General features: G+C 46.8%; 1 protein-coding gene across 6 annotated transcripts in view; it reads left to right on the forward strand.

Annotated features, from left to right (window-relative positions):
- Positions 1-14225: 14225 nt before the first annotated feature.
- RBPMS2 (RNA binding protein, mRNA processing factor 2) overlaps positions 14226-24149 on the forward strand; it is a 48553-nt gene continuing 38629 nt past the window's right edge. For 5 of the 6 annotated variants that reach the window (XR_013390652.1, XR_003703628.2, XR_013390651.1 and 2 more), the window contains exon 1: positions 14226-14716. Coding sequence is in view for 2 of the 6 variants with exons in the window: in XM_077918905.1 (XP_077775031.1) it covers positions 14663-14716 (54 nt within the window). In the remaining 4 variants the exon portion in view is untranslated. The remainder of the gene's footprint in view (positions 14717-24149) is intronic. The other variant, XM_028705625.2, reaches the window with a different exon arrangement.

The raw sequence follows: 24149 nt of genomic DNA on the forward strand, positions 1-24149 counted from the left end.
GTCTGTAACCCGAGGTATGACTGTATATGTGGCTCAGCAAGTACCGTACATTAAACAATTGGCTCTGTCCCCTTAACCACCATTTTCCACGTGGCTCCAGTTGATATTTTGAAGTTCTTATAAAAAGGAAAGTAGATCCTGCAAACCTCAATTCTTCCCATGCCTACATTAGATCACACATTCCAGCTACCAATTTTGCTCTTACGTTCATGTAACAGATGCAGTAAATCTGAGAGAGAGAGAGAGAAAGAAAGAAAGAAAGAAAGAAAGAAAGAAAGAAAGAAAGAAAGAAAGAAAGAAAGAAAGACAGACCATCTTAAGCATCACAGTTGTGAAAACACCCTAAGACATGGCCTAGGGCACTTCCAGAAGACTTGCTTATTGAGCATTCATTTGTTTGCAGAGAGATTCAATGACGTTGGCTGTTTAATTATTTGTGATTTGTTCGCAGGGAGGTTAGATGATATCACACCAAAGCAAGTGTTATCCCACCATTTCCACTGCATTTCTCACCGCTTTCCTTATCACAGAACAGTGCTGTACAGTATTTTGAGAAAGCGGGTTTGTTGTGCAAAAACACCCAACAAACAATAATTGTGCAACCTGAATTTCTGGTGTGCGATTGAACCCCAAGACCTGAAAACAGTGGTAGTTTGGAAACACCCGTAATAAATCCCAAACCTCCTTTTAGCCATCAGTATCACCAACATGAATTCATTCCCCAATGCAGCGCTTGCATTGGCTGGCTGTGGGAAACCTGCAAGCCAATGCAGGCACCTGGGATGCTGACTGCTGTCCTGGTCTCAAGAGCATCTTAAAAGGTACAGGGGCCCCTGACCATTAGGTCCAGTCGTGGCCGACTCTGGGTTTGCGGCGCTCATCTTGCTTTATTGGCTGAAGGAGCTGGCGAACAGCTTCCGGGTTATGTAGCCAGCATGACTAAGCTGCTTCTGGTGAACCAGAGCAGCGCATGGAAATGCCGTTTATCTTCCCGCCAGAGCGGTACCTATTTATCTACTTGCACTTTGACATGCTTTCGAACTGCTAGGTTGGCAGGAGCAGGGACCGAGCAACAGGAGCTCACCCCGTTGCGGGGATTCGAACTGCCGACCTTCTGATCGGCAAGTCCTAGGCTCTGTGGTTTAACAAAACTGTTAGCCTTTTTTTCTACTGAACATTTAGGATAGCAGTCGGAAGTGAGAATTTTCTAGTGGAAAAATCAGATGGAAGTCAGATTTCCCACATCTTAATTGTTCTTTTCCCGCATCTCATTGCCCTCTCTGGGGAGGGAGAAGGAATAATATCCCCTGGTTTTTTACAAGGTTTCCTGTGAGAAAAGCATTTTATGATGGGAAACATCTAAAGGGGATTCCACTCCCCCTTTCCGTCACAAGAGTCTTCCCACTCCCACTCCAGACCAGCGTTAGAAATGTCGTCCTTTCCTCCTCCTGCTTTCTCAGCCAAAGTGCTGCTGCAGAGAGATTAAGGGAGCTTCTTGAGGTTCTACCCTAGGTGAGCAAGCTGCAAAATGTCACTGCTAATCAGGAGGAGGTCTGAGGGAAGACAGCCGCATCTGCAAAGGCTCAAAACATGTCTGAGATGAGTGTGTATGGGGGAGAGGGGCAGTTGGCGTGGAAGGGAGATGTTGCTGGTTCTGCTCTTGCTGTTTCCCCCTACTTTAAAGAGAGAGAAATGCTTAAAGTTCTCACCCAAAGGTTGCCTACTTGGAAGTAAGTCCCACTGAAACCAGTAGGACTTGCTTCAGAGGAGGGATGAATGGATCTGTCCATTTTGGTTCTCTTCTTTTCCCAATTCTGCAGCATTTTAAATTTAGAAAGAACATCCTCACAAAGATTCTTCAGCGCTTCAGTGTGAATTTCCCCCAATAAACACCTTCTTATATGTAGTTTTGACTAATGTACGCATTTTTTTTCAAGCAGTTCCCCCTAGTATATTGCACCCCTGGATATTATTTTCACTAATATCTTCATTTTTATGCACATTCCCCAAATAAATGCATATTAGTAAATACTGTTTGGTTGGAGAGTTGCATTGCAAAATTGGGGCAAGTGTGAATTTCAGGGAGAGCTGTGTTTTGCTTGGCGTATTGTTTTGAAAAGTGCAAATTTGACAGGTCCGGACTTAAATGCAAACTGAATTGAATTTCACCTCCATTCCCAACACTGGCCGCAACCTGAGAGCCACTGGGTGCAGAAATTCCCTCTTAAGCTCCTATAAGCCATGAGAGCAGCATATCTATTCTAAACAAATGCTGCTGCTATCAGGAAGCGCTTGAAATACCCATAAAAGCAGATTTGTGTGATGCCTTAAAGTATCTGAGATAACCCCCTTCTTCCTGGCTTAAAATTGGCCTCCAAGGAAGGTGAATGGAAGGGTTTGTGGGGGCTGGAATTTTTAGCAAAACAGTCAGTAAAATCCCAGAGGTAAAGAAATATGTAACTTAAGCATGGACTCAGACGGGCATTTAGGCTTTCCCCCTGCTTTTTGCTGAGCTTGTAAGGAGGAAAATAATAATAATAATAATAATAATAATAATAATAATAATAATAATAATAATAATAATTTATTATTTATACCCCGCCCATCTGGCTGAGTTTCTCCAGCCACTCTGGGCGGCTCCCAATCAAGTGTTAAAAACAGTACTCCCTGACCATGTGCAGAGTTCACCCCTCACCATGCCATTGCACTTGGCCTCCCTCCACAAAGAGGGTCAACTCTAGATAACACTTGCCCCCCTAATTTTGTTTCAAATTAGGAATATTATTTATTTGTGTAGCTGAAGCCATTAGAAAAAAACAAGATACATAAAACCAGTGCTTTTTTCTTTAAAAAAAATGTTTAGGGGTACTCTCGTTTTGAGTCAAGAAAATCACCATTTTATAGTTAAAATCGGGAAAAATAAATAAAGTAAATGGACAAAAGTACAAAGATTCACAAAATGTTCAGGGGTATGCGTATCCCTGTGTACCCCGCCCCAAAGCACTGCATAAGACAAAACAAAATACATTACACAGTTAAAATAATTATTAAGACCAGGCATTCTGTCAGATAAGGGTTTTCTCCCCTGAAGAATTTAACTTATCATCCCCACAAACTTTTCTCCTTAAGACTGCCAGTCTAAAGGCAAAACAAGCCACTATGAAAGAGAAAATGGTTATTATTGGGAATATTCTTGGCTCAAATGGTCATGAGCTGATCCAGTTTGATTTAACTAGACTGACAGCTGGAACCAGAACTGCAGCTGAGGCATTTGATTTTTTTAAAAGTCAGGTTTCATTAAACTAGCAGGGTTGCTTAATGAGGTAAGTTGTGTTAGAGAGAATACAGTGGTTTTAAATGCTGGAGGTGATTGGAATGTCTGGGTTGTGTCCAAATTAGTCAAACTCAGAGTAGACTCACTTAAATTAATAAGCACACCTAACTTAGGTCTGCTCTGAGTAAACACTTATTGAACACAACCTGCTATGCTTAATATGCATACACTTGAAAAGCACATTTTATAGAAACACAAATAAAATCTCTGAGGTCATATTGTAGCAAAAATTGAGAGGTGATTTTAAACACACACACACACAGTGCCACAAATGAATGAGTTTGGAGATTAGCCTAAATCCCATCTGCCCTATTCATTTAAAGCGATATCACATCGCTTTAACCAGTCTCCCAGAGAATCCTGGGAACTGCTGTTTGCTAAGGCTGCTGAGAGAGAGACCCCCATTCCCCTCACAGAGCCACAGTTTCCTGAATGGTCTAACAATCAGTCCCTCTCCCCAAGGAACTCTGGAAATTGTAGCTCTGTGAGGGAGGGAAATGCGGCTGACAGTAGTTGACAAGTAAGAATGGGAAGAACCAGTAATCATATAGCCATCGAAGGGTTAACTCAGACATAGGATGAGCATTGGGCCATCAAATTCAATGTTGTTTGCTCTGACTGGCAGCTGCTCTGCAGTGGTTCAGAGCTGGGAGTTAATTTTTATTAAAGATTTTCTTGTTTTACAGAAGTAAGTGTAATGTCTCTCATATTTTTTCCATGTAACATTTTTACAAATCCGTTTCATTTGTTGAGACATTAGGGGGAGAAAGGAAAAAAAAAGGGGTGGAGGGAGGGAAGATGGGTGGGGTGGGATCGGGTGGCGATGTTTCTGTTATGCTTAATGTATGTAGGGTTTGGTGTCAGCGTTGCAAGAAATATGTAAAATAACTAAGCAAGTATTAGACATCACCCCAGAATTGGCCCTACTAAACATCTTCCAAGACAGCAATGCCCATTTACAGCACAAAGAACTCATAACCCACCTGCTCTCAGCAGCCAGAAACACCATAACCAGACACTGGAGAGACCTGTCAGGAGTAAGCATGGACCAATGGTACCAAATAGTATGGGAAACAGCCCTACTAGAAAAATTAACCAATAAACTGAAACTGACACGGGGACAAATAGAAGAGGACACCTTCACCTGGGTATGGCTCCCCTTTATCACATACACAGCCCAGCAAGACAATGACAAAAATCCACCAACAGCATACAAATCAATATGGCTAACCTGATGAAAACAAAGACTGCCACAGCCAACCACAAATGAACAGCCACACCCTAGGCCAACCCCAACCTCTCTCACCACCAAAGGAACACAAGTGGAGTTTCACTTTGATTACTCAGAGCCTTCTCTTCTTTTCACCCTGAGCTCTCGAAATCACCACCAGCATTTTCCAATGGTTGACAGCAAAAAATAGAAGTTTGCAAACTGAGTGTTAACTTTGGTCAGAATTGTATTGCAAAACATCAGGCCTGAATGCTGGCACCTCTAGCGCTGAGTAGCTCCACAAAAAACAAAAACTGAAACAACAAAAAAACGGGGTAAGAGGGCAACATTTTTCTGCCTAAATAGATTTGAGCATGGCTTCCCTCCCACACAGGCAGCCCCCAGTAGCTCTTCTGGCCTGACCTTTCTTTGCCTGGGCAACAGCTAGCCTCTTGCTCCTTCCTCTCTCTGCTGCAATTTGTTTGTTGAGCTGTTTGCCTGCCTGCCCGCTTGCCCTTCCACCTGCATCCCAGAATACAAAGACCTCCTCTCTGACCCTCACTCTGAGTTGTCTGTACTGCACTAGACTTGCGTGGATCTGCTGTGCAAGACTGCAAACGCTGTCTTCCTTCTGGAAGCAAACACCAGTTCCTGGTTCTGTCTGTATTCAGTTCACCTGAGGCCCCATTAGAGTAGTCCAGGCGACCTATTTATTGAACCTCCATTGCGATTTGCTTGCACAAAGCTTATGCGGAGGTTAGATTAAATTAGTCTTCATTGAGCGTTCGTTTTGACTTGGTCTGCGGTGTTGATCCTGATTTGCTTGTGGGATATTCATACGTCTTCACATTCATTCATCTCATACATTTTAGGGCATTTCCCTGCCACTTTCCAAACTGCAAACATCGGATATTTTCGTAAGGTGGATTTGTTGTGGCAAAATTCATTTAAATGGCACAAATTGACAGTATACATTTGAAGTCCCCCCAATGACTAGACAGCACTAGCCTCCGTATGCATAGTTAAGGGACTCTGCGTAAGTGTGTCATGCCCAGAGAAACACTGTGACAGCACTGTGCTGTGCAATTTTCCCAAGAAGAAATGGGGGTTGAGTGGGTGGGTTAAGGCTGTGCAAAGGCCAGTCTGGAATGGAATATTCAGCTTGGGGGCTGTGGCCAGTCTGTGCTGTATTTCCCAAAGGAGGATATCCTGCTCCTGTCACAGGGAGCCATCTGGCAGGTGCAATATACACAACCTGTTAGGATGTGCCATCATCTCCCAAGGCAGGAATCAAGAGTTCAGGTAACTATTCGTTGTGTGTGTGTGTGTGTGTGTGTGTGTGTGTGTGTGTCTGTGTTATGTGCAGTTGAATCATTCCACAAAATAAACGAGTGAAACGTGACAGCTGTCCCTAGCTACTACCCCTGGAAAAGTGGTGATGGGGGGGGTCAGGTACAGGGAACCTCTGGCCCCCCAGATGTTGCTGGACTACAACTCCCATCATCCTTGGCCACCGTCATGCTTGCTGGGGCTGATGGGGATTGTAGTTCATCAACGTCTGGAGGGCCAAGGTTCCCCACACCTGATCTTCTGGGAAGTTCTTCTGTGCATGTTCCCCGCTTGCCCGTGAAATCAACAAGAGTTGTGTTCTTGTGCAATTGTGCTCTTGGGACAGTTGTGTCCTTGCACAGCTCCTCTTCATTTCTAAGACTTGCATGCTGGAGAATTTTCTGCTCGATTATTATGCCCTAACACTTAATTCAAGCCAAGCCTCAGCAGCTTAATCAACTTCCAGCACCGATGCTCATCTTTGGCACACACTTTGGGGGAAGGCTTTCCAGTCAGAGGATGTGGTTTTACAGTGTGGCTCAGTCCCCAGTATTTCTTTTCTCTCTAAAGAAAACAATCGCCAGAGCTGCCAATTTGGCACATGGCAGAAAACAAAAGGCAGTGTGAAAAAAGGCAGTACAGGAAAATGAATGAGAAACCAGGAATTAATATTAAGTAGCATTTTTTAAAAAACAAAAACTGGATATTGTTTGTGTGTGTGTGTGTGTGTGTGTGTGTGTGTGTGCACCTTTGTCATTTTTGTGGTTAATTTGTATGAGTGCACACTTGTGAGTTCTTTCGTGTGAAGGCTTGGGTGGATTATTTTCAGTGCATGACGACAACCACGTAAAAAGATGTGGTAATGCCGGAATTCTAAGCCATCACGTGCGAATGTCAGTGTGTCTGTATTATCTGCCTATGGTTATATTACAGTGACACTGAGTAAAAGTGATCTTCCTGAGCCTCAGCGTCCCACCAGCTTTCTCTGCTAGATTGGGCACTGGGTAGACCAGGCAGCATTCTTCAGAGTGTTGTACATGAAATTTGGCCCAGGAATCCTTCTGTTGCTGACTGTTACTGCATAATCATTCATTTTATTTTATTTAACAAAATGTGCGTGCCACTTATAACTGTAAATAAAAGCACTAAGCAGTTTCTTGTACTTATGTTAAAATTTTAGGAAACCTGTTGGACTCAGCGTTAAGAGATTCAAAATGAGCAAGAAGTCCTCACATACATATACGATCTGCGGAACTCCCTGTAACAGGATGCAGTGACTTATTACCATGATTATAAGTGGTGGTTTGTTTGTTTTAAAGAGAGAAGTACACACAGCACAAAGCAATACATAGTGTAACAATAGCTGAATTCTCTGTTTTATTGAATTTGTATGTACAGTGGTACCTCGGGTTAAGTACTTAATTCGTTCCGGAGGTCCCTAGTTAACCTGAAACTGTTCTTAACCTGAAGCACCACTTTAGCTAATGGGGCCTCCCGCTGCTGCCGCGCCGCCGAAGCACAATTCCTGTTCTCAACCTGAAGCAAAGTTCTCAACCCGAGGTAATATTTCTGGGTTAGCGGAGTCTGTAACCTGAAGCGTATGTAACCTGAGGTACCACTGTAGCTATTTTACTGCATTTTCAATTAAAATAGGGGGGAAAGGGGGGGGGACAGGACTGAAAGGTGAAGAAATGTTACACAGAAAACCAAATTAAAATTTAAAAAGAGAAGTAAAGTTATCAGTTCTATAGCTACCAACAAAGACTATTAATTAAGGTCCACATTCACTGGTTCCAGTAGTCTGAGGTAGGGAACCCATTTCCTCCCCAGATGTTTCTGGACACCAACATCTAATGGGAGATGCTGACGTCATCCAGAGGTCAGAGGTCCCACACCACTGCAATGAATTCTCCTGTGGATAAATGTTCATTGGTTCAGTGTAACATTTTAAGAGAATGTAGCCTTTAGCATCAGACATTTCCCACACCTGCCTGTTTGAGCCTTGAAACAGCAAGGAATATAAGCATAAATATAAATTATAAATTCCTGTGCCCTGAGACACAAGGCAAGATGGACTGAACCTCTGCTTTCCCACTTAGTGTAAGGCATGGGTAGGCAAACTAAGGCCCGGGGGCCGGATCCGGCCCAATCGCCTTCTAAATCCGGCCCGCAGACGGTCCGGGAACCAGCATGTTTTTACATGAGCAGAAACAGTTTGCTGACCCCTGGTATAAGGGGTAAGAAGCCCAGATTTGTGCCAGAATCAATGCAGACTTAACAGGGACATCTAGTAATGACAGCACATAGCTACATGAGAAATCTTAATCCGCACAATCAAACGTCTCTCTGCTCTCATTGAGGTTTTGTGCTGGGGAGTGAAAGGCAAGACCAGGGTGGGGAGGAAAATTAATGGTGGGTTCATTCGGGTCTGGATTCCCTGAGAAACTACCTGTACGCTGTTTGCTTTCTGGGAAGGGAGTAATAGGAATGGCCAGGGGTGAAATTTGTGTCCTGTGGTTTGTGGCAGCAAACAGTGGCGTAGCGTGGGTTGTCAGCACCCGGGGCAAGGCAAGTAATTTGCGCCCCCTAACCCATGGAGAGAGTGAGTGAGCCAGGTAGGGGGAGAGAGCTGCGAGTGCGAGCGCCCCCCAGATGTTGCGCCCGGTGCGGCCGGCCCCCCTGCACCCCCACGTTACGCCACTGGCAGCAAAGAGCCCCCCCCCAGCCCTCCTCCTCAAACAAGCATGAAGAGGAAAGCAGCACCTCTCCCATGGACTCCCCGCAAATTTCTTTATATGGGTGAGAGATGTGGACCAGAGGGATGCTGAGCAGACAAGCACCTCCACACAAGTAGTCGTGTCCCCCTCCCCCAATATTTGTCCTTTTGTCCTGAAATCTAACGCATGGGGGAAAGCTCCTGCCAGCACTGCAAAAATGCATTTTACCCCATCTGTGGATGCAGGGCCAGACCAAGACATTTTGCCACCTGAGGCAAACCACAAAACAGCGCACACACACACCCGCCAGGGAAGAAGCGGGGAGTGAAGGAACAAGAGGGGATCAAATCAACTTTACATGGCAACTGAACTGGGAATCAAAGGCTGTCACAGGGGAAAAGGGGCCCACTCAGAAGAATCACACCAGGTGGGTGCCAGAGCGCAGCAGGCCCCGCCATTTCCTCCCCACAGGTGGGGAGACCAGCAGTGCCTCCTATTCACCAAGAGGCCGCTGTGAAGGCAGCATGGGGGGCTTCCAGCAAGGAGCCAGATCGACCTCCCTTGTGGATCCTGCCACCCGAGGCCATCGCCTCACCTTGCCTCATGGGGGCGGGGAGAGCCCTCTGTGGATGCTATTCAGTGCTAGTCCTACTCAGAGTAGAACTGCTGAAGTTAGGTTCTAACTAACTTAGGTTCATTGGTTTCAAAGGGTCTGGTCTGAGTAGGACTTAGCTCTGAGTCCCTACAGCCCTCCCCCCCTCCCTGCAGGTAATATGTTTCCTGATCCTAACACTGACAGCAGCAGGAAATTAGGTACTAAGGTTGTAGCTAAAGGTAAAGGTAAAGGGACCCCTGACCATTAGGTCCAGTCGTGGCCGACTCTGGGGTTGCGGCGCTCATCTCGCTTTACTGGCCGAGGGAGCCGGCGTACAGCTTCCGGGCCATGTGGCCAGCAGGACTAAGCCGCTTCTGGCGAACCAGAGCAGCGCACGGAAACGCCATTTACCTTCCCGCCGGAGTGGTACCTATTTATCTACTTGCACTTTGATGTGCTTTCGAACTGCTAGGTTGGCAGGAGCAGGGACCGAGCAACGGGAGCTCACCCCGTCGCGGGGATTCGAACCGCCGACCTTTCGATCGGCAAGCCCTAGGCGCTGAGGCTTTTACCCACAGCACCACCCACGTCCGTTATGGTTGTAGCTACAGGTAGTCTAATTTCCCTCCTGCCAACACACACAAACAGGGCTGGATTTAGGTTTGATGAGACCCTAAGCTACTGAAGGTAATGGGGCCCTTTATATGTCCAGCTGTCCTTTGTCAACAACAAATTGTTGCTGTTTTTTGTGTTGAATATACAATGGTACCTCGGGTTACATACGCTTCAGGTTACATACGCTTCAGGTTACAGACTCCGCTAATCCATAAATATTACCTTGGGTTAAGAATTTTGCTTCAGGATGAGAACAGAAATCGTGTAGCGGCGGCGCAGCAGCAGCAGGAGGCCCCGTTAGCTAAAGTGGTGCCTCAGGTTAAGAACAGTTTCAGGTTAAGTATGGACCTCCGGAACGATTTAAGTTCTTAACCCGAGGTACCACTGTATGCTATATGGTAATTTATGGACCTAATAGGTATCTAAACCCATTTGCACATAACAAAATATGTATTTTATCAAAGTAATTGTTGAACTGAAATACAATTAAGAAGAAGTGTATTAATAGTGAAATACAATTAAGTAGTATATTAATAGTGAAAGTGTATTAATAGTGAAATACAATTAAGTAGTATATTAATAGTGAAATAATTATTAAGCTCTAACTTAAAATGATTTTTTATTCATAACAAACTTAATTCATAACAAACTTAATAATGCAAACTTTTATTCATAACAAACTTAATAATGCAAACACACGCAACCAGTCCATGCAGAATGTAGGCACCCTATACAGTGGTACCTTGGGTTACAGACTGCTTCAGGTTACATACGCTTCAGGTTACAGACTCCGCTAACCCAGAAATAGTACCTCGGGTTAAGAACTTTGCTTCAGGATGAGAACAGAAATTGTGCTCCAGTGGCGCGGCAGCAGCAGGAGGCCCCATTAGCTAAAGTGGTCTTCAGGTTAAGAACAGTTTCAGGTTAAGAACGGACCTCCGGAACGAATTAAGTACTTAACCCAAGGTACCACTGTATGCAGAAATGAGCAAACCAGTGATATTTTAGGGAGCATTACTTACATCACAGGCACCTACACAACACAAAACACTGTTGCTGTATGTAGGTTTTATTTTATTTGTTTTTTATCTTATATTTTGGAAATGTACATCCAGGTTTTTTTCCTTTAATTTTTTTGGGGGCCCCCAAGAGAGTGGGGCCCTAAGCTATAGCTTGTTTAGTTTATGCCTAAATCTAGCACTGCACACAAACCTCGGGAAGGGGAAAAAACATGGGTTGAGCACAGCATTTATAACTGAATCCTCCACGTTTCCTCAGAAGTAAGCTCCACTGTGTTCATCGTGGCTTAAGCTGCGGTAAGTTTTGCATACCATGGCAGCGACCTTCTCGCCTGTTTACCCGCCCCCGTCAAGCAAAAGTCGAAGGGGGGACCCACATTCCACAAAAAAGTAGACGAAACAATGGAGAGGGAAACTTTGAAAATACTAATGCATCCCTTTAAGCGGGTGCGGGGTGGGATGGAGAAATAAAATTGTATCCAGGGAGATAAATTATATCTCGAGATCCTACCGCATTCATTACTTGTCAGTGGGGCGGCCGCAGTATTTTCCGACATGCAGCGGACACAGCAGGTCACAATCCTCGCATCCACGTAGTGGTCCTGTATGTGCGACTACGGCAGTGCTTCTGAGCATGTACAGAGTGCATTTCCCTTTCCTCCCAAGGAACCGCTGCAGGCAGCCACTGACACCAACGAAGCGCCGATGACAAAGCAGAGCATCTGCTTCGGGGAATAAATAGTTCGGCCACTATTTATTCCCCCCCTTTAACCATTGGTCATGCTGGCTGTGGGGCTGGTGGAAGCATCAGCAGGGCCATCGCTGGTTCCCCAGCCCTGGTTTTCAACAAGCAGTTTGCGTTAAGTTTCTCCAGGCCTGAAGCATGTCAGCCCACGTGTACGTATTTATTATATACGTGTGTATGTGTACGTCTGAAAGCTTTTCCCACGAAGAAAGCAGGAGTCCCTCGCTTTAAAATAGCACTTCGTGGGAAAAGCTGGGCGTGCTTGTTGCCATGTTTTCTATATAAAGTTATTTGTTGGCTTTGTTTTCGTGGAGGAACATGCAAACGTCTGCAATCCCCCCCTCCCGCAGCCCTTTTCCCCGGAGCCTAAAAAGTTGCGATCCAGGAATAGCTGTGCTGCTTGATTCTGCTGATTGCATGAAGGGGTCAGGAAAAACCACATCCCTAAGTTGGGGAAGCGGGTCGCCGTGCGCCTTCCTCGGCCCACGGAGGAATCGGATTCGGCGGCGTACGAAAGCCCCCCCCCCTTTCCCACCCCCACTCCTATTCCACGCAACGCCTCGTTTACTGCACTTTCAGAAAAGCCCGAGCCCCCCACCCCTAACTCCCTCCCAGGACCCCAACGCACCACCCTGGGCTCCTGTAGTGGCTGGGCTTCATCACACGTCGTCCAGGCAGCCGGGGGGGGGGGGCGGACGAGGCTTGATGCTTCGCAGGATCCTGAGCGGACGCATCTAAGTAAACGGAACAAGGTCAAACGACGCGAAGGGCGGAAGGATGAGCCCCGCCGGAGATCTGGGATTTGGGTGGCGCTCGGGGGGCGTGGACTGGTTGACCTTCGGCGCCCGCTGTACACTTCCGACGTTTTGGCATTATTATTATTATTATTATTATTATTATTATTATTATTATTCCAATAGATTTTTAGTGCTTTCCAAAAACATATAATTAATTGAAATTTAAAACAATTGCAAAAGTTGCCTTTTAATAGTTTTATACTTCTGTTGCATTTATAGCCTTCCTTTTTCTCCAAGGAGCTGGAGGCGGCGTAGTACATGGTTATCCCCCCTACGAAATAGGTTAGGGTTAGGCTGAAAGGAAGGGAGTGACTGACAACAAGGTCACACACACCCACACCCCAGTGCGCTTTGTGGCTGAGCGGTGATTTGAACCCTAGATTCCCCCAGGTTGGATGGCCACCTTTCGTGGATGATTTTGTTGAGATTTCTGACTTGCAGGGACTAGATGATCCTCGGGGTCCCTTCGATTCTATGATTCCACAAGGTCCCTAAACACAAGTTTGGTCCATGTCGTCTCTGCGCCTCCCACCTCGCCCCTCATTTCGCTGCAGCATTTGGGTCCCTCGTCCTCGGGCGGCCCTCGAACAAAACATTGGAGAAAGACGGTGTGCTCTCCCTGCTACGCCCATGTACACACGTATTATTATTATTATTATTATTATTATTATTATTATTATTATTATTATTATTATTATTATTTTATGCAGCCTTGTTGCTTTACATTTAATTCTCTGCGTATTTTAAATTCTCAGCGTATGGTTCAATTCTAATATGTAAATTTAAAAGTTCGAATTCTAACATGTACATTAAAAAGTTCGACGGGATGCGGGGGAGAAGGGCGCCCTCCAACTTCCTTCCAGGGGGAGTTTTCGTGGCGCCTGTAAATCCGCTCTCTCAAATAGGGTTGGGGAGCGGCTGGCTAAAAATGCCCGCCGGAACCCTGGGAAAGGGCAGTTCTCTGCCTCCACCCCGAAAAAACCCCAGAAGAGTCCCTTGTCCCGTCCTGCTCCCTCAGCTCCTACTATCAGAAGCCAAGTGATTTTAATTTAGATAGTTAAATACTCTTAGAGCGGGGAAGGGGGCTGCTCTTTAGACGGCACTTGCTTTGCGTTACTTTAAAACGCGTTTTACCGCTGTCGCCTTTTGGGGAGGGCGTCTTTCTTCTGTTTGTTCGACTGATGGGTGTGGATGTTTGGGGGGGGGGGGCGTCTTAGACGGTCTGCCCCAAAGCCCTGACGGCCCCTCACTTGGTACGGACTGGCCGTCTGCAAAGCGCTTTGCACGGGAAAGGGCTTTGCCTGCTTGCCCTAGGCGCCAATTCTTAGGGGTCTCGCTCCCACCCCCCCCAATGAAATATTTGACGGGGCTGCCCTCCCAAAGTTGATGTGCCAATCAAACGGTGTGCCTGTGCCGCGTCTTGTGTTCGATTATGCGGGGCGGGGCTTCCCTGCACACCCGCCCCCGCATATTGTATTCAAGTTGGCACCCAGGCTACCTGCCCACCTGAGGGGGTCCCCAACGCCGGGAGGGGGCACTTGGCTCGCCCCCTCGGGGAAAGGAAACCCCTCTGAGGAGACGGGAGGGGGAGGAAGAAAGAAGCGCGCGCGAGCCCTTTAAGAAAGTTCAATCGGGCGAGTTCATCAAAGTTTAAAAAGTTTCGCGGAGGAAGGAGCAAAGAGAGACGGGGGGGGGGGGGAGAGGGAAAAATGGACACCCGTCGAGGGCCGAAGAAAGTTTGCAGCCGGCGGCGGCGGCGGGGATTGGCTGGCGAGTTCCCCTGGCGACGGTGATGCAGGGCGAGGGGCTGGGCTGGCGGCCCCGCCCCGCCCCGGCCGGGCCGGGCCGGGCGCTCCCTGTGGGTGCGCGCAATCGAAGAGCTGAGGCGAGGAGCGCGGGCTGCGCGGGGCCCGGCAGCAGCTGCAGCTCGTTGGCCCCCTTCGCCGCTCATTGGCCGGCGGCACGAGCCAGCTGGATGTGAGCCTGGGGCGCGTCAAATAAGCCGCACTTCCCCCCGCGCCCACCTGCACAGCACCAGCGCACGTCGGGACCCCTTCCTTGCCCTCAGACACCCCTCGGGCACCTACCTACCTGCGTCCCCGACTCGCACCAGGCACCTGCCCCACCTTATCCCCGCTTAAGGCAGACCCTCGCCCTCTCCGCTCCCCTCTGAGGGGAGGATAAAAGAAGGGGGGAGAAGGAGGAGGAGGCGCAAAGGAAAGGAAGAAGGCGAGGCAGCCGCCCAGGACCAGCACGCGAGCCCCCCTGCCTTGCTTGCCTCGGACTTGCCCTGCACCCACCATGAGCAACCTGCCCAAGGAGAACGAGCACAGCAGCAACAGCCTCGAGGAAGAGGTAGGGGTTTGTTTTTTGGGAGGTGGGGGAGCCCCGTCGGGGATGCGCCTTCCTTCGGGTTGGCCAAGGTCTGCGGGCTCGGAGGGGGGAAAGGCTGGGCTGCGTGGTGAGGAGGGCGGCCGGTTCGCCCTGAAGTTTTCCTCTTGTGCGCGCGCTCTTTCCCTGGGCCAACGAAAATGCCTCTTGCTCCTTTTTTTTTTGCGGTTTCTTGACTTGGCGAGCAAAAGGCCTATGGCCGTTTTCTGGGCTGGGTGAAAGTTTGTTTTAAAACGCATCCGCTATGGGAGTGGTAAAAGAGGAATGCATCCCTTTTCTCCGAGTCTTCCTAGGGAGGAGGAGTGCTGTTGGTTCTTGAAGTCTCTCCTTTGTGCACGCAGCTGGTGGCGGTGATTGCTGCCTAAGGGTGGCTTTACTGTAAAACATGGAGGGTTTCCGAAAGCCTGTCTGCCACCTCCTTACTTAACCTGTGGCCTCCTTACTTAACCTGTGGTGCTTCTCTTTAACTAGTAGCAGGAAGCCCAGACTTACTGAGCAAACAGCCTTTGGAGCACCAAACCTGCACTTCCTACTCATAAAACCCTGTAGTGCCTGTTAAGACTAGACGCTGCATGGGCGTCTCTGCTGATTTAGAGCTTGGCTTTGGACCTTGGCGTAGCTTGGAAGAAGCAGACGGATGCTTGGCTTTCCTCTTCCTCCTCCTCCTCCACATCTAGGTGTTCCTTGTTTCCTCTTGTGTAGTCAGAATCCAGATGCAGTAGTGTATATTTTAAAATTTTTATGAACATATCATAACAAAAATTAAAAAGAATATCCCCAACTAACAAAGCAGGTCACTTCTGCGAACTTTAGAAATTCAAGTCATGCCTATATCCAAGTCTTAAGTTTCTAGTTTGGAACTGGGGAAAGCTTTGAAAACAACATCCTAACGCAGTTTAATTCCATGCAAAAGGGCCAAGGCTGTCTGGTACCTTGTGGCTTCTGGACTCGGCTTGCAATGGAGAACCTGTCATTGGCTTCCCTTCTGCTTGCTCCCATCTTCCATCCAGTCTTCCGCATTTCTTGTCTGCATCACCACCGCCTTGTGAAGACGACTGTATGTCCTTGACTGGCCATCATAGATCTGAGCAAGTCGCACAGACACCTCATTAGGTAGTGCAGGTTCCCTGTGAAAATTCCTCTGTGTGGCACACTCAAGCGTTTGTTGTTTTCTATACCTGTTTGTTCAAAGTAAGTAGCTGTAGTATGAGCCATATCAAGCTGATTTTATATATATATATGTATATTAGGACCCGGTTGCCTCCATTTTGTGTGCGTGGCGCTTGAAATGCCAAGAAACCTCAATTCCCCTTGGGCTGCTGCAGTCGATTACTTCTCTTCCTCCCCACCCCCATCCCTCTGAAAAATAGCCGTGTAGGTTTCTTGGCGCAGAATGGCGGCCATTCTGGTCCTAAACCCTTCCAAACATTGTAAAAACTGTACAGTACATTCTTAATATGCGTACAGAATAAATGGGAATAACCTATTGCCAATACTTTGCTTGTGCCTGCAATCTAAGAAGGTTGGTGGCTCTCCCCCCCCCCCAAAAAAAATCCTTATTGAACTCGTTATGTGATATGCTTCATTTGGGTTGGCTGTCCTCCTTTGATGTTAACTAGGTAACCCTGTTAAAACAGTACTGTACAGTGTCTTAATTCTATTGAAATAGCTGCATTCTTATATATGGCTTGGAGGGCTCTGGGACCAATTTGCTGGCAAAGCCTCAGAGGTTCATGGTAGGCTGCTTCTAACACTTCCTGTATCTTAGCTGCCTTACTTGTGCGTACTGGAGGCAGAAATGCCCCCCTTTGTCCACAGGGCAGCAGGTCATTGCTAAGCCTTCTTTCTGCAAGGTGTTTATGTAGGGCCACAGAACAGTAATATGATGGGTTGGATTGAAGCGTGTTAAAAACAACAGCAGCCAAAATAGTCCCTTGCATCTGGGATTGGAGGACACGCTCAAGCCTTCAGTTTCCATTGTAAATGAACTGGTCTGACTTGGTGGCAGGTCCTAGATTAGAACTTGCAAATCGCCAAATAAATGCCTGGCAGTTCAGAGGTTTTTTGCTAGGCCAACCATGTAGGAGGCACAATTCTGATTGTAGGCATTTTGCGTTAAGACCATTTCTCGTTCTGTAGTTTTAGGTACTTTAAAGCAGGGAATGGGCTGGATGGAATAGTAGCCCCCTGGCCAAAGTGGGCAACTGGCCAATTTCTAGCATATTGCTTAGTGTCTGCTGGTATACTGGGATTCAAGCAAAAAATGCATAGTAGGTGGATTTTGATGTCATTTTATTCTGCCTTCAGTATATAAAAGATGGCAGCTATGAAACACATGAACTGTACAAACTTAAACGAGTAGCAAAAGTTTTAAATATAAATTTAGATCATTTGTTTTTCTTGTGTGAAATAGGATAAATGAAGTGATGAATAAAATGTTCGGTTATATTATGTCATTGTGGACTTGTCCAGCCATTCAAGTGAGACTTTGGAAAGTTCTCCGTAAATCTGAAGTGGCTTTTGCCTCCCGTCTCCAGTATACAGTATTAAGTGGGCTTTAATCTCATTCAGGAAGGCATTTGTGTATTGCCGTGACTATGCATTCAAATTTAACTGAATCTAGATTGCCATGAGCGTGCAGTCCTGCTTTTCAGATTTAACACATTAGAGGGCACAGGCGTTGTAATAAAACTTAAGTGGACCAAATACTTGACCCATCCCTGCAATAAACTTAGCATGTGTGATTCTCTAAGGGAAGGTATTGGTGCGTCTGCATTGCTTGCCAAAGATGCCTGGTTCAGTCCCCAGTATCTCTAGGTTGGCCTGGGAAGAGACCCCCTTCTGAAATCCTGGAGAGGCACTTCCAGCTGCTGCAGACAATACTGAGCTTGATGGCAGCTTGCTTTGTTTCTTACATAAAGTTAATTTTGGGGGGATAAGGTAGTTGAGCATTCGCAGGCACATTAACAGATCAGAATATGGCTTACTCTTCTGTGCTCTGTAACCCCCATTCCTATTGCTAAGAAATTCAGTTGTTCTGATTGAGCTGTTCCTAAAGGTGTGGAAATGCAGAGGTCAACATTTATATATTTGAGAATGTTTTTCTGCATTTAAGTACAAAGTGGTATGTATGGGGGATCACTTTGTATGTTGCGCCAAGTGAACTATCAGGATCGGGGTTTAACTTGATTTATCTGGAAGGAAAAGTAGTATGAATTTATGACCGAGTCTATGATTGAGATCAGCGCTATTTCAATATGACGTGCTGTGTTCACCATGTTTTATTTATTTTTATTTCACGGGGGGTTCCAAATGCTGTCAAGTATATTGGTAGTAGCTTTTCTGGTCCTCTAATAGTGCAAATTGTGGACAAGTGATGTGGTGTGTAACCGCTGGGGGTTTGTATCTGTAAGCAGAGGGAAAACGGATTAGCTAAAGGAGTTCTCTGCAGTTACTGATGAAGAAGAGGAATTATGTGGACATGCTCACCAAAGAAGATCTTTGTGTGCTTGTTTTCTGAAGTGCACTACAAGTGTATTTACATATATGTGGGTCTCATTGCTGGTTGCGAATGTTATGCAGGGACCCTCCCTGCCTGTTGTACTGCATCTTTAAATCCTTCTCCCCCACCTTGCTGCAGAGATTCTGCATCTGTCATTGAAGGCATGCAACTGCCCCTCCCTGGCTATGCAGTTAAATTCCCCAAATGGTGCTGTTCTGACTCTTAACTACATGATGAAATATGGGAAGATTGGCTGTGCCGTCACCCTGCCCTTCTGGTTGGCTGCTGTGGGAGGCAGGGTGCTAGACGGGATCGGCCTCTGGTCTGATGCAGCAATACTCATGTTCTCTGGATGCAGGTGGGAACCTGGTGCCCTCCAGATGTTGTTGGACTCAATTCCTCTCAACCAGTATGGCTAGTGGTCAAAGGTGGGAGGAGTTGTATGGTCCAGTAGGATTGGGAGTGCTACAGTCCCTCACCCCTAGAGTACAAAGGAAGGATATGTTGTTGTTGTTGTTGTTGTTGTTGTTGTTGTTAATGTGATGGGTGGAAGCCTGGAACTCCAAGAAACCTTCATGAATAGGGAAGGACTAATTCAGGCTTCAGGTAACGTGGTCACCTTAGATGGAATTGCATGGATAATTCCAGGAAGGGTGGAATGAACCACAATGCTCAATGTTTCAGATAAGGCTGCAGTCCAAACCCCACATACCTGGGAGTAAGCACCATTGAATTCAGCAGGACTGACATGTTTAGGATTGTGCCCTAAGCTGTTATAAAGTTGAGACCCTTCCCTGTAGGGCAAGGGTCTCCAGTGGGCAGCAGGGTGCGTGCCATTACCACCCCCCCCCCATGATGCCCACAGAAGGTCTTTGTAAATACCACTTCAAAAATTCCCAATGCTCAAGAGATTGTTGCTTTCCCTTCTTGCTTGGACTGGCTCAGCCTCTTACACCAAATGTCTCTTTAAGCACACCAACATTTATCGTGATGTATGAAGTGGAAGCCATCAATCCATCTGTCCTGAACAGAGGAGAGTTTCAGAGCGGCTCTCTCTGTAAGTGACTTTTGCCTGTTCATGGAACGGCTGATTGTGTGTATGTGCACGGGGGCACAATTTTGTGTTTTGGCAGCCATTTTATATTATGCCACACCTTTCCCCCACTGCAGCCATTTTGGGGTCTGCTGCTCACTGCCCTTTCTCAAGGTTCCAGATGTTCCCACTGGCCCCAAATAGTTGGCATCTCCTGCTGTAGTGGGAACACTGAGTTTTCTACAGAATAGGATGGTCCTTCTCCCTGTATGTATTTGGGGCAGGGCGTGCACAGCTCATAAGGGTGGTTTTCTTCCACCTCATAGTGGAAACGACCCTGTTGCACTAGACTATTTACACCCTGCAGAGCCAAGTAGGCACACTGTCTTCTTCATTCTTGAGGTTATCTGCTATAATGCAACTCCTAGAGAAACCAATTTGAGGCCCATAATCTGGTTTGGTGGAGCTCCTCCCCCCGGAAAAAGATATATAATAAACAGTAATACTTGTTCTGATTGTCCAAATAATACATTCTTAAGTGCCCTATACTTACCATTTGCTGTATTTGTAGCTTTTAAAGGGCCATGGCCAGGTAAATATACCTTTTTCCATTCTCCCAGGAAACAACAAGTGAAACAGTTGGAGAGGGAGTTGAATCTTTTGCCTGCAGAAAAACTCCTTCCATGGAAAGAACTCTGGGGTGGCGGTACCTAGGTTGGTTGTTCTTGCTATACAACGGTTCTCAGGGAACCTGCAGGACTTTGGGTAGGATCCACACCCTACATTTAAAGCACTGACTCCCTCTGCAACAATCCTGGAACCATAGCTCCCACCACCTCCTAGAGTTGCAATTCCCAGTACCTTTAAAGTAAAGTTCCCAGGATTCCGGGGTGTGTGTGTGGGTGTGTGGATCATGCACTTTAAGTGTGTATTGGATGTGCTTTATATGTATGGAAATATTGTGGCGTATTAATTATTTAATCATTATTAAATTTGTTTATAGCCTTATACCCATAGATTACGGGGTTGTTCACAATTATGGCTTTTGTAGACCAGAGTATCTGATGGAGTGTACTTTAGAGCTTTCTACAGATACCTCTTTATTATTTATTTCATTATTAATTGCCTACCCTTTACTTTAAGGTCCCGGGGTGGGTTACAACAATTGAAATACAATATTAAACTCCAAAGCAGCTTGAAATCACAGAAGTAAGGTGGGTACCTGTAGAAGTTTGTAACTTAACAAGTGGAAAGGGCTTTGTTAGCACTGTTGGCCCTGGTTTTGGAATATTATTATTATGTTTGCTATTTATACCCTCCCTAAATAGGCTTCCCTGGCGGTTGCGTTGCAGACCTTTTGGCCTTGGCCAACAAATCATCTGCACACACACACGTGAACTTGAAAGTAACTTGTACTATAATACAAGTCATTGTAAGGTAAAGGTAAAGGGACCCCTGACCGTTAGGTCTAGTCGCGGACGACTCTGGGGTTGCGGTGCTCATCTCGCTTTACTGTCTGAGGGAGCTGGCGTATAGCTTTCGGGTCATGTGGCCAGCATGACTAAGCCGCTTCTGGCGAACCAGAGCAGCACACGGAAACGCCGTTTACCTTCCTGCCAGAGCGGTACCTATTTATCTACTTGCACTTTGACATGCTTTCGAACTGCTAGGTTGGCAGGAGCAGGGACCGAGCAACAGGAGCTCACCCCGTCATGGGGATTTGAACCGCCGACCTTCCGATCGGTAAGCCCTAGGCTCAGTGGTTTAGACCACAGCGCCACCCAACAAGTCATTATACCCACCCTGAAATCCTAACTGGAGGATGATGGGTGGTATATAAATGGATCAATGAACACATGATTTTTATTTGAAAGTCAACAGCCTATTGCATGGTGTGCTGTAGTATCTATAGTCCATGAACAATTTATTGTGCTACAGAATACCAAGTCTTTAAAAAGAGCCATAGTATGCTTCCTCCTGTGGAAAAGCTGTTCATCTTTTGCTTTCTACAGAAGGAGAAAAAAGGGAATAGGAGAATTGAGAGAAGGGAAGTGTGGTGACTATGAGGGACTGGGGAAAGGGAGAAGACAGCTCTGTCCACTGGGCTATGTCCTTCCCATTCCAGGAAGATGCTTACGCACCAGAAAAGGCTATACCTTCTGAAGTTGGGACAGCGAACAGTCTCCCACTGCAGGGAACAGGCAGAATTGGAACCCTCTGTCTGGAAGCACTTCTAGGCTGTGCATGGTGACATTTTCTGGTGTATAGGCTGCAGCAGAAGAGTTGCTGGACCCTGAACATCTTTCAGAAGCAATATTGGGACTAACTTAGAGGCAAGTCTATTGTTTCCAGTTCTTGTGTAGCTAGCAGACATTCAGAAACACAAGTGATGCCACCTCAGATTTGTAGCCCAACCTCTGTCTAACAAACTCGGGGCAGCATACATGGAGCTATCACAGTTCATTGTAGCCAGCGTAATGGAGGTTAGTCTTGGCAATGGTAACCTACCTATATAGCAGTTTAGGCTGAAATCCTAACCTTGCTTTCCTGGAAGTAAGTCCCATTGAATTCAGTAGGGCAGGGCAACAGATAGGAAACCTTTTTCATCCAGAGGGCCACATTCCTTTATGGGCAACCTTTTAGGGGCCGCATGTCTGCTGTGGGTGGGGCCAGAGCCAAAGTGAACTGAGCAACAAATGTGAGTTTTCTCTTTGCACAGTGCACTAGATTCTAGACAAACTTGTCCACCCTTTTCTGTTACCCATCCAGACAAGCAAGAGGTCTAATCCTCTTCGAACACCACCCAAGTTCCAATGTTACATGAGAGGAAGAAAGACTTTTCTCTATCCGCTTTTCCCCTGCCACACATAATTTTAAAAATTTCTATCATGTTGCCCCTTATTCAACCTTTCCCTAAACCAGAAAGTCCAGGGAGCTGGAACCTTTCCTTATAGGGTGCTGCTCCATCTGCGTGGTAATTTGGTTGCCCTTTTTCTGAACCTTTTCCAACTCTACGATATCCTTTTAGAGAGGTGGAAATCAGAATTGTATATAGTATTCCAAATGTGACTTCAGCAATAGATTTGTTTAATGGCATTCTATCTGCTTAGGGGGAGGATGGCCTGGGAAGGTTCTGAGGGCCAAATAGAGAGGCTTGGAGGGCCACATTTTGCCCCCAGATCTGAGATTTCCCTCCCCTGCCTATGCTAACACAATCCCATTGTTTCTTGGTTTAGACAATACTTGTCTTAGGTTCTGACTTCAATGTGGCTTCCAGCCCTTGCATGGCTTGATCTCAATGGATACTAGCTAATGCTTGATCCCTGTTCTCAGTATAGAGACAAACCTCTTGCCATTTCCCTTCAGAGAGCTCACTGAAGTGTCCTGTTCATGCTGACATGGTGTGGATCCAGCCAGATGAGTTGGATTCCGTGTAAAATGAGGCATGTGGCTGGCTGCAGGCTACTGCAGCAGCAGCAGCATACATGATGCTTTTAATGGCATTTAATAATTAAGACCTGGATCCCATCTGCAAAGAGCTTACAGCATTAAACTGCAATGGTAGGAGAGCACCATGCAATGAGCGGAGAAAAAATAGGCCATGGAAGAAATGAAGGAGGGGAGAGCAAATGCATGTTGTGGCCTTCTAGGCTTTGTTTCAGCTGGGATGAGAGTTGAGGTTTGTGGAAAAGCCAGGTTCCCAGGAGAGATTTGAAAGGAGGAAGGTGACCTTATAGAGTGGCATCGCATTATGCTGTGACTCCCAGCTCCTTCAGATGTGTATCTTACGGTGTTGTGAAAGGTGGACATGTGCTGAGAACTGGGTGTGATGCAAAGTTCTGCATGCTTACTTCCACTATGCATAGCCAGTGCACATCATGGCTTCATCTCAGTGGTGTCGTGGGCTGGGGGGGATGACATAGGGGCAGGGGTCCTGGGCAGAGTTTTTTGAGGGATGCGTTTTGCTCCTCGCGCTGCCCTGGCAGCCCAATTTGCAGTGGCAGCTGCTTTTTGCAGGCGAGTGAGCCTGCCTGGTTCAAGTGGCAGAAAGAAGCCAGGGCTCCCCCTCTCTGGCTGCTGCTTTCTCTTTGCTGCAGTAAATGCAATCTAGAGACTACCAACATCATAACTGGACAACATCAGTTTATTCTGTAACAGATAACACTCCCAGGGCATGTTCCTTGTTCCAGTTTTGTGGGTATGAGAGTCATGCTTCTGTATACATGGATCAAAAAATGGTGTACGGAATGGTAGCAAACAATGGCTAACACCTGCAATTCACTGGAACACACACATCTCAGGCTGCTGGGAATCTCATGAGTTCATACTTAATTGTATTGGAGGCCTGTGGTCTCTACATTTGTGAAACACGAAGGTAAAGGTAAAGGGACGCCTGACCATTGGGTCCAGTCGTGACCGACTCTGGGGTTGTGGCGCTCATCTTGCTTTATTGGCCGAGGGAGCCGGCGTACAGCTTCCGGGTCATGTGGCCAGCATGACTAAGCCGCTTCTGGCGAACCAGAGCAGCGCACAGAAACGCGTTTACCTTCCCGCCAGAGCGGTACCTATTTATCTACTTGCACTTTGACGTGCTTTCGAACTGCTAGGTTGGCAGGAGCAGGGACCGAGCAACGGGAGCTCACTCCGTTACAGGGATTCAAACCGCCGGCCTTTTGATCGGCAAGCCCTAGGCTCTGTGGTTTAACCCACAGCGCCACCTGCGTCCCTGAAACACGAATGTAGAGCTTGTATTTTAACCCACTCCTATGCCCCCTCAAAGCAGTCACCCGGAGGTTTCTGGTGGTGCTCCTGGCCATAAGGGTGCTGGCTTTCCTTTGTGTGCATCTGGGTGTCCATTCACC

Source organism: Podarcis muralis, chromosome 14 (genome assembly GCF_964188315.1).
Source record: "Podarcis muralis chromosome 14, rPodMur119.hap1.1, whole genome shotgun sequence".
Classification (NCBI taxonomy): Eukaryota; Metazoa; Chordata; class Lepidosauria; order Squamata; family Lacertidae; genus Podarcis; species Podarcis muralis.